We start from the raw sequence: 13,639 nt of genomic DNA on the forward strand, positions 1-13,639 counted from the left end.
TAGAAGTTTAGGAGGAATATCTAGACCTTTAATTGTACTTTAAATTAAAATTTTAAATCAATTAAAATTTAATAATATCCTGAAATAAAATTGATGGTCTGGAAAAAAAATACAAAAATGATACAAGCGCTAAGCAATCGTATTTTTGTAAATAAATACAAATAACATCCTCTTTTAAAAATTAACTAAATGTCCAATAGCTAGAAAATAGAGAGAAATGTCTCAAGACTTCTTGCATTCTTTTTCCTCCTCCCTTCACCGAAACATTGGAGAGAGATTGTTTGAGGAACATAAAAAGTAAAGCTTGTAGAGAAGTTTTCATAAAAAAGGAGTACAATAGGAAGAACAATGGGGAATTAGATCTTAGAAAGAGAAACAAGAAGCTTTGAAAGAAAAAAGAAGGAAGGACACAAATCTTCACAAGAAACCTAATAAAAATTGAACTCAAAACAGTAGAGAGTAGCAGCTCGTGCACATATTTTATATAGGTGCCTTCACCTTTCCTTTCTTTTCTTATTTAATTTTTTTCTTGAATTCTTAGAACTGCAAGTTCTTAAATGTGTGTTATATTCATAACAATGACAATGTTAAGAAATAATTGAAATGACTAGCCATTTTAAATGAAGTTATGAGCGAAGCTAGTAGCTTCCAAGTAATTGATTGTCGGGAATATTAAATTGACTAGTAATCCTAAATGAAGTTAGTAGCATCAATGTAATTTATTGCTGAGAATATTAAATTGACTAGCAATCTTTAATGGAGCTAGTTGTATCAATGTAATTAACTATTAGAAATATTTAATTAACTAGCAATCCTGAATGAATATTAAATTTATTGCTGAATGAAGTAATTGATTGTCGGGAATATTAAATTGACTAGCAATCCTGAATGAAGTTAGTAGCATCAATGTAATTTATTGCTGAGAATATTAAATTGACTAGCAATCTTTAATGGAGCTAGTTGTATCAATGTAATTAACTATTAGAAATATTTAATTAACTAGTAATCATGAGTAGAACTAGTGGCATCAATCTAATTGACTTCTCGGATATTTGATCTATTAAGTTGCTTGAAATGGAGTTGAAAGCATTAAAGTAACTGAATTGTTGGATTATAAATGAATTATTAGTTGAAATTAAATAATATGATAAAATTGTTATAAATGTTAAGGTGTTAATTGCAAGTGAATGAAATAAAATATAAGTGTATATGTTTTGTTATACCATTGCTGAATTTCATACTCATGTTGTATTGATTTCAGGTTCATCATAGACCCGAGCAGAGCAATATATTATTTATAATATTTCCTTCTTTAGATAATGATAATGTAATATGGATAGGACTGATCCATTAATATTTTTAACTAATTCATTGGGGATTTCCATCCCTGTAAATTTTCCTCAAAATTTGTTCCCTTTTAGGTTAAAAAATGTGTTATCATACGCAGGCTTAGACCAATAGTCAGAGTCATTCGTATGTAAAACTATATATTAATTTATTTTTTTAAAATCTAAAATACTTTTCTAAATATTTTCACCCTAAATTTATAAAAAAAATTCAATTTTCATCACTAATTCATCAAATTTCTAGCTATAGGTCTACATTGTACCATTTATATTTGTCGGGTCATATTTAGATTCAGACATTTGTAACGCCAAATTTAAGCTGACTACATTGAATTTCATAATATTATATCCCATAATATTGTTTCCTCCTTTATCTTTTCCATTTGGTTTTTATCTGCATTTCTTTGTTTTTTTTTCACCATTTTTTATTTTTGTTTTTAAATTAACACATAAACATTTTATTTCAAATTTTCCAAGTATATCATCATCTTCATACATTAAATGTTCACAATATGCATTTAATATAATAGTTTCCTTATTAATTTCATGGATTTTATCTGGGGGTTTATAGGAATTCATAAAGTTTATACATAAATTTAATTAAATAAATTGAAAACCATTTATGCAACAAAAGAAGTGTCAAGCCCGATTCCTACCGAGCCGAAGTTAATCAACCAAACTTGTGTTACAAGTCATTGACTCAATTGGGTTCAATAATTTTATATATATAATAGACACCTAAATATCAAAGTGATTAGAAAAAAAATGAAATAAATTAGGTTGCCCAATCAATAATCAATCAAATATTAAGTGATGAAATTGTAAAAGGAATAAGCAAGAAAATAAAATGCAATTGTGATGAATAAAAAAGAAAAAAGGGTTTTGTGATTTTCTTTGTTTTCATTTCTATCGGGTTATCTCAATCTCATAATTTAAACCGCAGATTAATCCGAGTTGGTTTGTTCTTTATGATCTAATTTACATGTTTGTCATGTTAACTTGGTTTGACTTAGGTTTTTTTTATCCAAATTTATCATTTCATATTTAATTAGCTAAAAATTATGCTATATCATTTTTTTTCCTTTTGAAAAAAAAGTTTTTTCCCCAAGTTATCATGATCGTTTTTTTTAATTGGTCAATTTATTATTATTGTTTTTATCATTTAATTAAAATAAAATCAATTTATTTAACTTAGTCGGATCTATAACTCATGTCATGATTTTTTAACGTGATTATAGCACCTAAATATGTTTTTTTATATATATAAAAATAATAATAATTCAACTCCAAGGCTTAGCACATTGCCTAGTCTAGTTTCTCTGTAAATGTTGTGCATTATATAATGTCATGCTTTAATTAATCATAACACTCTTAATGTTATTTAAATATCATGTTCAATTTGTGTCTTATGCTCCCAAGTGTTTTTATTAGAAGTGTTAAGATAAACTCATACGGGATCTAATGTTCATGATTTAAAAAGTAGAAAGATGCACTGAGGGTCTTGGCCTGGCGGTGGGAGGGGCTTGTCTCCTTCCACTGTTCCTGGGTTCGAGTCCTCATGTGCACGTTTGTCACCCCCGCGGTACCTTACATGTCCACTGGGTTTGCAGGGTGTTCAGTGGGCCGTGGGATTAGTCGTGGTGCGCGCAAGCTGGCCCGGATATCCACGTAAATCAAAAAAAAAAAGTAGAAAGATTAATTAAAGTGAATTTTTTAAACTAATTTGAAAATAGCCATTTATTTTCTTTTTTTTTTTACTCTAGTTTTCTTTCTTTTAATCTTGCTCTTCCTCAATAAATTTTAATCAATTGGCCATAAAAAAAAATCACAAAAAAAGGGATCAAAATGAGAAAAAATAAAAAAAAAGTTTCACACTTTAAATTCACATTAAATTGTGTCTTGGTCACACGGTTTAAAGTTTCTTATAATAATTCACCCCGAAGCCCGAAGTGCAATTTGAATCATACATTAAATAATCTGCAAATATTTATATGTCTTTTAGTCTTCACCTAGTTGAAAAAAATAAAATTCCAGGAAACACAGAACAAAAACACAAAGTCCAGACTATTTATCGAACATGAAAAAAAGAGAGTCAAATTTAAGGAACCCAGAGGTCATAACGCACAAATGGCTGAATATGATCTTCTCAATAGCATAAAGACTGCAGATATAATCACCACAAACACATACATAATCTGATAAGCATCAAGGAATGCACCATCTGAAAATTAAATAAATACAGGAATATTTGAAGCATACCAACTTCATCACAACACGAGACGGATAAAATGACATCTGTTCCAATACTACTAATCCAAAGTAGCAAAAATTCAAAACTTCACAAAATGAGGAGGCTACAAAGAACAGAGCAACCACGTTGCTTCAACAAGAACAGTAAAATGCTTATAGCTTGTTCTCAAACTCAGATAGAGGTGTCATCTGCTCCTTCAAACCCTTTCGGTTCGTGGTGTCAGGAACAAGCTGAGCTGCTTGTGTGCCAGCCTCCAAAGGATCAGAAGACACCATGTCCCAGTGGTCGAACACACATTGTGGGAAAGCCTGTCTTGATGTTGCAGCCCTCAAAGTGCCTGAAAACCCAAAAGATTATGACAGGAAGGTATGCCTTGATGTTGTACAGGGGAGTACCGGGCCTCTGCATTTCTTCAAACACGTGACCACGTTTCTGGTTTAGGACACTGTAAATACCACCAAGAGCCTGCTCTGAGCTTGGATCTTTATCTAGTGTTAGTGTAGTTTGTAAATGAATAAAAAAAAATATATATATATCTTGTATTGGAAAAAAAACATTTCCTTATAAATATGAATTTTTATTGTGTAGTAAATTAAATCATGACAATAACTTTCTTAGTGATCTTCCTAATGCTATTATGAGTGCGTTTGTTTACCTTTAACTTTTGTGTTTGTGGTGCAAAAAACACTATAAGGTGTTTGGTAACATACCAAACTGCGTTTTATACTACGCGGCTCGTTAAAAAATTAAGTTTGAAGCACAGTTTTTATGAAGCAGTTTTTACATGATTTTTTACTGAGTTTCATAAAACGCCGTTTGTTTTTGCATTTCAAAAGTGCTTTCGAAAAACTTTGAAAATTTTTTTTACTTCAAATTAATATTTTTTTTGTGTTTTCAGATTAATTTGATGCATTGATATCAAAAATAATTTTTTAAAAAAATATATTTTGATGCATTTCTAAGTAAAAAATACTTAAAAAATCAACCACAACCACACTTCTAAACACAACTAACCAAACATTTTATACATGTTTTTTGTTACACATAAACTTCAACCACAATTTTTACCAAACACGTATCTAAATCCAACCAACCACACTTTTAAAATTTGTTTTTTTTAAATCACAACCACAAAAACTACCTCAAAAACAAAGACACTCGTGTAAGTTTATATTGTGTAGTAAATTAAGTCATGGTGGAATGACTCTCCTAGTGGGCTTTCTAATATTATTATATGAATATTTATAATATCAAAAGATGACACTTAGAACTTAATATGTCAATGAGATTAATTTATCTTTGAATTAATTTTTTGTAATTAATTTTGATATTTATGACTGTTGAAATAAAACTGAATAGCAATTATTCAGTTTAATTTAAAGTATACTGTTTCATCAACAGTCATACCATTTCATCATTATATTTCAAGTCTAGAAAAACTTGTTATTACATAGAAAACTAAACACAATAAAAAAAAAAATTCTTTTCTTGGTTTTATCTTTTTATTTTTGTAGAGGTTTAGAGAATGTAGTTGTATTTTGAAGATGTTGTCTTTATATAAAACAAATAAACACATTAAAAACAATATTTTCACACTTATAAACCAAATTCATATTTGTTTCAATCCTAAATATTTCTAACACCAAGTAAACAGGTGAAGAATCCTGGGCTTGGCAGTGAGCTGGGAAGCATAGATAACCGTCCTGGCAGTTGGAATAACCTCACCACCACCTCTGTTAATGGCATCAGCAGGGAGAACCACATCACAGACTTCAAAGCAGATACCTCTCTTGTTTTCTTCAGCCAAGGCACCTTCCTTTGAAGCCCATTGGAACCCAGCAACAACGGAATCCTTGATTTCATTAAGGTACTGAACTCCCTTACACATATCCACAACCACGTTGGGTCCCGTAGTCTCAGGACCAACACACCGGATTTTCTTCGCAAGATGCTTGTCCCAACCCAAACTCCTCCGACAAGATCTTGGCGCGATTCTTAGGATCGTCTCTTGGACCAATATGACCCTCGTCAATAGCCTCAGCAAGGCCTTCTTCCATGGGCCGTGCCTCCATGTAGAGACGGTTGTGCTTGTTGGGAGATCTGTTCATCACCACACGGCAGGACTTCTCCTGGACATTCTCATGGCAATGGTGTTGCCACGAGGCACATCGTTAACGGTTTCTTGCCTCTTTCCCATCCAAATGACGGTTCTCTGCACACTCTTCACATACAAGTCCTTCTCACCAGGGACATAGTTTGGTCCCATGATCCCAACCTTCAGACCAGTGGATACCTTTGTCAGAAGCAGGGGCCTTCGGGGTCACAATTCCTGATAGCATTGGCGTAAGCATCATCAAGAGGAGCCTATCTCGTGCATTTTATGACAAGAGTATCAAAACTCCTAAAGATATTATTGACTCAACCAATTGACTTCAATTGAAAATCAAAACCAATAAATTGTAGGGTATCTTATCCATAATATGATGAGTTACTATTTTTTTAATCTTTAATTAGTCCTTTAATCACCCTTTTGATTGTCTCTGCGTCTAGATTCTGAAACTTCCACTAGCAATGGAGGAGAGGTACTTCAAGTCAATTTTTCACACTTTTGCTTGTGAAGATTCCTTTTCTATCAAGAAAACTTGTAAAGGCTCATTGAAATTTGATACCGTCCTTCCACTTTTGCATAAATTATAGTAAAAATCAAGATTCTAGCATGGGCAACCATCCAGCATCTATATATTCCCTTTTCATTTCCTTTTTCATTCTTCATTTTTTTTTAATTATGTTTTCTTCGCATTCTAATTTCTAAACCTTGAAGCACTCGCAATTTCTTTATAAATTATTTTCTTCTTGATCCACTACCCGTTTGCCATCTATTTCGAATTCCAGTTTCGTAAACTTCCAACTCATTTTCTCTGTATTTCGACCTGGGTAGAAATAGTGAATTGGTACGCGAAAAAAATCAGGAGACAAGGAGAGAATGCAGACAGTAGATGCCTTAGCCCTTTTCTTGTGCATTTTATCCAATCTAATGAATCCAAGGTTGGAAAATGGTGATATTCCAAAAGAGGTTAAGGGTGATTGTTCTTTTGTCCTACAGAAAGTACACCATCTTCCCATCATAGTCGATCACAAACCCAAGGTTATCTTCAAGGAAAAGATTGTAAATATCTTATAAATCAAAGATTGAAAGGAAAAAGCAATGCCTTTTTTTTCTCCCAAGCATAGTTGCAAAGCACTAGAGGGCCAAGCAACAGCTGCCTAGGCGAATAAACGAACATGGAAGGATATAGAGAACTCACTTGCTTATGCGACCAGCCTTCAACATCTGTCTGTATAGTTTCCACTTTATGACCCAATTTAGTGACCAGGCCAACTTTCCACAACTTTCCCAAGAACTTAGCCTAACAAGATGTCATCTCTTCATGCATCTTCTCACTTGTGTGCCATCCTTAATGACTGCGAAGAAGCTTCCAAATTTTAAATGTCTCTGCACAAAACCCAACCTTACACAGGTTTGATATGTAAATGAAATTTAAGGCGTAGAAGTGAGTTTGTTGCAAGTCCTAAATTGAATATAGAAACCAAATTCATCTGGTTAGCTACTTGTTACAACAAAACCATTAGGCAAGTGTTGGAATATCAATCCACATAATTAAGGGTTCCGTTCCTATAATAACAAGACAAGACTCCTTGGACTCGTATCTTCTACAAACATGGGGAGATCATCTAACGCCCCATATCTAAACATGATTGAGCACAAAATATGGGTCATCTCGGCAACCACCTTATGAAGCTGGAGAGTAAATCCACCAATGGAATCGAGTGGCCACCACAAAATTTCAGTACATTTGTTTTATCTTGTAGTTTTACCTTGTAGATAGTTGGACGCATTACCATCCCAAAATCACCACGAACTAGACTTCACAAGGATACAAATTAAACCACTTGATTCATGCAAATACATCTGATCACTCAACTTCCTCATCATCAACATCACTGCCACCTCCAAACATGGAAGCCATTTTCATGGCCAGATTCGCAGCCATTTCCCTCCTTTGAAAATCAGGCATCAACCTTAAGTTATCACGCACATTCCCTATCTCAGACATCAACTGTTCCAAATCCTCAAAGTCGAAAGGCGTAACTTCATCCGACTCTCCATTTTCACAAGGTTCTTGGACATCAGGCACCGCTCTCTTATCACCTTGCAATTCTGTTGCCGATGATGAGGGCTGCATCTCTTCTTTATCAAACTTTTCTCTATTTTCATTCTCACATTCTTTGACATAATTATTTTCAGTAACTGATCCCCCTTCATCTGGAATGGCACTTCTACTATTTGCAGAAACCCATCCTCCATATGTGTCATCCCATGGTTCAGCTGAGCCACCAGATAGCACTTCATACTCTAATTCATAATCAGATTCATCTTCTGAGATTTCTGGGCAGGGTGCATGAGAACATTTCATTTAGCATTTCAATTAACAACAAAGAATATGGATTTAATGATGGTGTCGCGCCAAACCTTCTTTATCAGGTAATGTTGGTTGGATAATCTTATTGTCAGATTTCAGGATCATTCCTGGCCACATATGAGCAGAAAGAGCACCATATAGACGTTCTACTCCTTGTGAGTCCCCATCAACCAATAAACCTGCGAGAACAACATTGTAACTCTCCTAGATAAAAAAAGTGAGATGCATAGAGATTTAATATTAGTTATAACTTTACAACTACTGTTTATTCCCTGGGTAATCTTTCATCACTTGCATCTATGACTAAATTCAATGATAATCACCATAAATACCCTGTCATGTTCTTTTTCTACTTATCTTTCGCTTCAAAATCTCAATTTCAATCCATAATGCAGAGTGAATGTCCTAATCCAAAATTCTACAAATTTATTGACCCCATGCATAAACCACTAAACCATTTATCCTCCTGAAGGTAGATAGATATATCAAAATGTAGGTAGAATGATAAGCATTGACATCTTGATTGTGACTTGGGAAAACTACATATTGCATAATGTCATCTATTTGAGCACTTCTATCATCTAGTGTTCACAAAAGTAGTGAAATAGATCCCTTTTAATATCACCATAACTATTTGTCAAGCTGAAGATAGATGGTACTCACATTTGTCAAAATCAACATTGGAAGCACAAGCTTCAATGTATTCAATTCCATGATCAGTGCACCATTCAATACATGACCTCTTGATCTCCCGTGATGGCTCTTCTTCATCACCCAACAAACTACTTCCTTCAATCTCAGAAATTCCAAACTCATCAAGCTCTATATTCAGATCATCAAAAGATCCTGACTCTCCAATTTTCCTTAGCTGTCTTCTATATTCAGCATGAACAGGATGACCTGGAATCCGATCAACTTTGTTTCCAATACACAACAATATCTCAAACTTGCTAATATTATTTCCAGCTACCCAATCCTTAAGTGCAACAAAAGATGACAACTGCACATAATTCAATAGAAAAATTACTTAACATCAAACATTGTAACTATATAGTTTTCCCCAAATTGAAGCATTTGGAGTTTAAGCACTTGAAGTCAACAAAAAGAAGCATATTTTAAATCAAAGATTGAACCTTGCTTTTCCATATGAAACATTTTCAAATTAAACTATAAAAACCAACAAAAGAACTCTGCATCAAAGATTGAAACTTTAAACCTTTCTCCAACATGGTTTTCAAGCACTAACAACTTTAACAATTTAAAAATAACAACAACAGCAACAAAAGAAACCTACTTTGCATCAAAGTTTGAAACTTTAAACCTTTCTGAAAATGGGTTTTTGAAGCATTTGAGATTTAAGCACTTGAATCTAACAAAAACAAGCATGACTTCCATCAAAATTCAAAATTTTACAGCTTTCTCAAATTGGGTACTGCAGCATCTGCATCACTACCAATTTAAACACTGTAAAATAGTATTAAAAACTATCACAAATATAGGACAAAGAAACTAAATTACTAACATCACTCAGGTCAAAAACCATAACCAAAGCAGCAAGCTTGTTATAAATTGGAAGTGATCCAATTGAAAATCCTTCATGAAGATGAGCTATCCATAAAGAAACATCAGCTGTGTAATACTTTGTATCAATACTCCATCTATTCACAAAACCAAAACGAACCCATTAAGTACCATTACTACATAATTGCAAAAGAAAAATCATAAAAAATGAAAAACAAGCAGATAAATTAACCCATGTGAGAAAACTTGGTTTGATGAGTCAAATGCGTCTTCCAAATCAATTGACAGCAACCCTGCAATTAATTTTCATTAATCAATAATCAAAGAACTAGTCAAATAGAGATAGGGAGAGCAAGGGAGGGTTACTTGAGAGGAGAGTGCGTTTGCCAACGTTAGAGGATCCGATAAACAAGATGCCTGGTCGGGTCTCAAGTGATGTAAAATCTGATGATTTAGTTTCTTCACTCATTTTTCGTTGATCTTTGAAAATTTCTTGAAAACCTATAAAAATCAGTTAAAACACAAGTTCTGCTGCAGAATTCCTGATTTATTCCCACTACAGTAGAGATCTCCCTGGCCAGTTTTACCCTTTTGGTAGTTAAGAGTTAAGACGATTCTTGCATCAATCACATTTTCCCATGTCAATGTCATCGTGTTTTTTTAATAGTGAAAATATATTCTCATAACAAAATTATAAATAATAATAATAATAAAAAATGAGGAAGAGATTTTACTGTATCCTTTCTCATATTATTAGTTTTGCCAAAGTTCTTTTTTTCAAGTGTTTTTTTATATATTTTTTATTTTAATTTAATTTAACCATTCAATATTAAATTTATTATTAATTAATTGAATTTTATAATTTATTTTTTATAATGTTATTTTATTTTAGATTTATAATTCGGATGGATTAACTTAATTGATTCGAAATTTTTTTTTCTTATATTTTTTTTATTTCATCTTTCAATATTGAGATGATTTGAAATTAGGCTTTCTGTTTTGTTTTGGTATGCTCTCTATGAGGTTATTTTCATTTTATGACTCGAGTCGCAAGTTTAGCATGTTAACCCTAGTTGATTCAACTCATCTTTTTGTGTTCTTTTTTTATTCAATTTTTTTTAAAATTATTTTTTAATATTAGGTTGATTGAGAATTAAGTTTCATGATCTATTTGTTTCTATTAGGTTGTACTAGTCTTATGATTTGAATATGAGTTTGATAGGTTAACCTAAGTTTATTCAAGCTATTTTATATAGTTTTTTTTTTCGGATTTATTCTTCAATATTGGGTTAATTGAAAATTGAGCTTTGTAATTTGTTTTGATTTTCTTTCTATAGGGTTATCATGATCTCATGACTTGGTATGTGGATTGGTAAGTTAACTTTGGTTAATCCAAATTAATTCAATATGTTATTGTCTCAATATTTATTAAAACAATATCATCTTAAACAACGTTTTTACTCATCATTTGGGTTGTCTTTGAATATTTTAAGGTGACCAAGTCACATTGAATCAATTCCCATACGGTTTTAATTTTTTTTCTACTAGAAAAAACATTAGTAACGCCTAAATATTTTTTTTACATTGAAAAAGCTTGATCTAACCCATAACGTAACGCGAGCCAATGATATAGTTAAAACTATTATAAAATCCCTTCTTATCATGTCATCTTTCTATGGATGTTCATTTTTTGTTTAGTTTTGGGAAAAAAATGAATTTACTGTCAAATTTGTAGAAAGTCTTATTCTACAAAAAAGTCTTATAATAGTAGTTTTCTACATATTGAGTTATGTCTTCTCTAGAGTTTAAATAGAACTTTTAAACTGGTATCTTATCTCATTACTTGTATCTTCTCAATATGAAAATTCAATACTTTAAAGGCTAGTAGTTATCTTCTTGAAGCAGTGGATTTTATTGTAAAGGTTGTTACAAAATTTCGTTGTTAAAGAGTCTATAAAGCTGAAAAGTCTTCTATGTTAGAAGCTTGTTCTTCTACATGCCTCATCAATCGACAGGGTAAGGAATGAACCATGAGATTATTGTTGGGTGTATAAGATCAAGACTAATTTTGATGGATCTATTTAGCAATACAAAGCTATGTTAGTTGCAAAATGATACTCTCAATAGTATGGTATGGATTATGAGAAGATATTTGCTCATGTTGCAAAAATTATTACTATTCGTACTCTTATTGTAGTAGCTTCAATTCGTCAGTGACATATATCTCAACTTGATGTTAAAAATGTCTTCTTGAATGGAGATCTTTAAGAAGAAGTTTATATGACGCCCCCTCATAGCGTTTCACATGACTCTAGATATGTTTATAAGCTCAAGAAAACATAGAAACTTGTTGTTGTGATCTCTTTTCTTGGATTTGTTTCTAGTAGTCATGATTTTGCTCTTTTTGTTAAATGCATTGATGCAAGTTGTATCATTTCATTTTTATATATTGATGGCATGATTATTACTAATGACGACATTAATGGTAATTTATTTTGGAAGACAGAGTTAGCTAGACAATTTGAAATGAACGATTTAGGTTCTCTATGATATTTTCTCGATATTAACGTAGCCTACTCACCTAGATGTTATCTTCTTTCTCAGTTGAAATATATTGTAGATATTATTGAGCGAGCTAGACTCACTAATAATAAGACTGTAGATACTCTCACTGAAGTTAACCCAAAGTATTCTTATTTTGATGGTTTACCTTTGTCAGATCCTACTTTATATCGTACTATTATTGGGAGCTTAGTATATCTCACTATTACTCGTCCAGATATTATATATGTTGTTCATATTGTTAGTCAGTTTGTTGCTTCTCCTACTACCATTCATCGGGCAGCTGTTTTTTGTATTTTATGATATCTTCGGGGTACAGTCTTTCAGAATCTTTTACTTTTATCCACCTCTTCCTTGGAGTCGTGTACATACTTTGATGCTGATCATGACAGTGATCCCATAGATTGCAAGTCTGTTATTGGTTTCTGTATCTTTTTAGGTAACTCTCTTATTGCTTAGAAGAGTAAGAAATAATCTATTGTTTCTCAATCTTCAACTAAAGCAGAATATCATGCTATAACATCTATTACCAAAGAGATTGTTTGGTTATGTTGGTTACTTGCATATATGAGAGTTTTCCTTTTTCATCTCACTTCTATGTATTGTGACAACTAGAGTTCTATTCAGATTGCTCACAACTTGGATTTTCATGAACGAACTAAACAGATTAAGATGGAGTGTCATCTTACTCATCATCATCTTAAGCATGACACCATTACTTTGCCTTTTGTTTCTTCGTCTTTGCATATTGTAGAATACTTTATCAAGTCGCATTCTATTTCTTGTTTTTGTTTTCTAATTACAAACTCTCGATGCTTGTAGCTGTCGCATCATGAGTTTGAGGGGAGATGTTAAAAAATATAAGTTATTTTGTTTTATTTATTAAGGGTAGAATAATATTTTTATTTTATTTTCAGTTTATTTTATATATAATCTCTTTGTATTTAGGTTAAATTAATTCCTTTATATTACAATGATCATGCAACATCAATGAAACCCTAGTCTCCCCTGTTTTAATTTTATATTTCATTTATGTTTGTATTTTTCTTTATTTCTTTGGATTGTTGAACAATTGGATCATTCCGGATTTCTCGTCTAAATTCTAGCCGAAATGTTCTAGGTTTGTTTTAACTATTCCATTAAGGCTTTTTTTTTTTAATGAAGTTACAAACAACGATCATTTTTAAGTTTAAGGATAAACATCCCTAATTTACAAACACATGCAGATGAGATTCTTGAGTTTCTTGCTGTCATGAAAAATGAATTTAATTAGGGCAGTAGAAAATACTCTTTTTTATAATTTCTTGTTGAATGGAAATGGAAGCAAGTCTTTATGCAAGAAATGTTATAAATTATCACACTTTGATTGATGGGTTTTGCAAAAAAACAAAAGGCTTGCAGAAGCAAATGAGATCTTTAACCAAATAGAACTCCATGGGGTTTCCATAAATTCATGACCTTTGTTAAAACGAGAGAAT

At 32.0% G+C, this 13,639-nt stretch overlaps 1 protein-coding gene and 1 pseudogene across 1 annotated transcript; both read right to left on the reverse strand.

The window, feature by feature from the left end:
* Positions 1 to 3,749: 3,749 nt before the first annotated feature.
* LOC133690864 (elongation factor 2-like) lies at positions 3,750 to 5,936 on the reverse strand (annotated as a pseudogene).
* A 1,217-nt stretch (positions 5,937 to 7,153) lies between these two features.
* LOC133692378 (uncharacterized) lies at positions 7,154 to 10,241 on the reverse strand. The gene is made up of 6 exons (XM_062113274.1): positions 9,966 to 10,241; positions 9,832 to 9,892; positions 9,601 to 9,736; positions 8,742 to 9,078; positions 8,129 to 8,257; positions 7,154 to 8,044 (listed from the first exon to the last, which is right to left on the reverse strand). The coding sequence occupies exons 1-6, from the start codon at positions 10,066 to 10,068 to the stop codon at positions 7,572 to 7,574; spliced, it is 1,239 nt and encodes a 412-aa protein (XP_061969258.1). The 5' UTR covers positions 10,069 to 10,241; the 3' UTR covers positions 7,154 to 7,571.
* Between the last annotated feature and the right edge of the window lie 3,398 nt (positions 10,242 to 13,639).

This window comes from Populus nigra, chromosome 4 (assembly GCF_951802175.1).
Source record: "Populus nigra chromosome 4, ddPopNigr1.1, whole genome shotgun sequence".
NCBI lineage: Eukaryota > Viridiplantae > Streptophyta > Magnoliopsida > Malpighiales > Salicaceae > Populus > Populus nigra.

What these genes read in the sequence shown, in the direction of transcription:
- LOC133692378 (XM_062113274.1), bottom strand. Translation starts at nt 10,068, where the DNA reads ATGAGTGAAGAAACTAAATCATCAGATTTTACATCACTTGAGACCCGA. An exon ending in TGGTTTTTGACCTGAGTGAT is followed by an intron (nt 9,079 to 9,600) that starts GTTAGTAATTTA and finishes AATTATGTGCAG; the next exon opens with TTGTCATCTTTTGTTGCACT. An exon ending in CAATGTTGATTTTGACAAAT is followed by an intron (nt 8,258 to 8,741) that starts GTGAGTACCATC and finishes TTGTTCTCGCAG; the next exon opens with GTTTATTGGTTGATGGGGAC.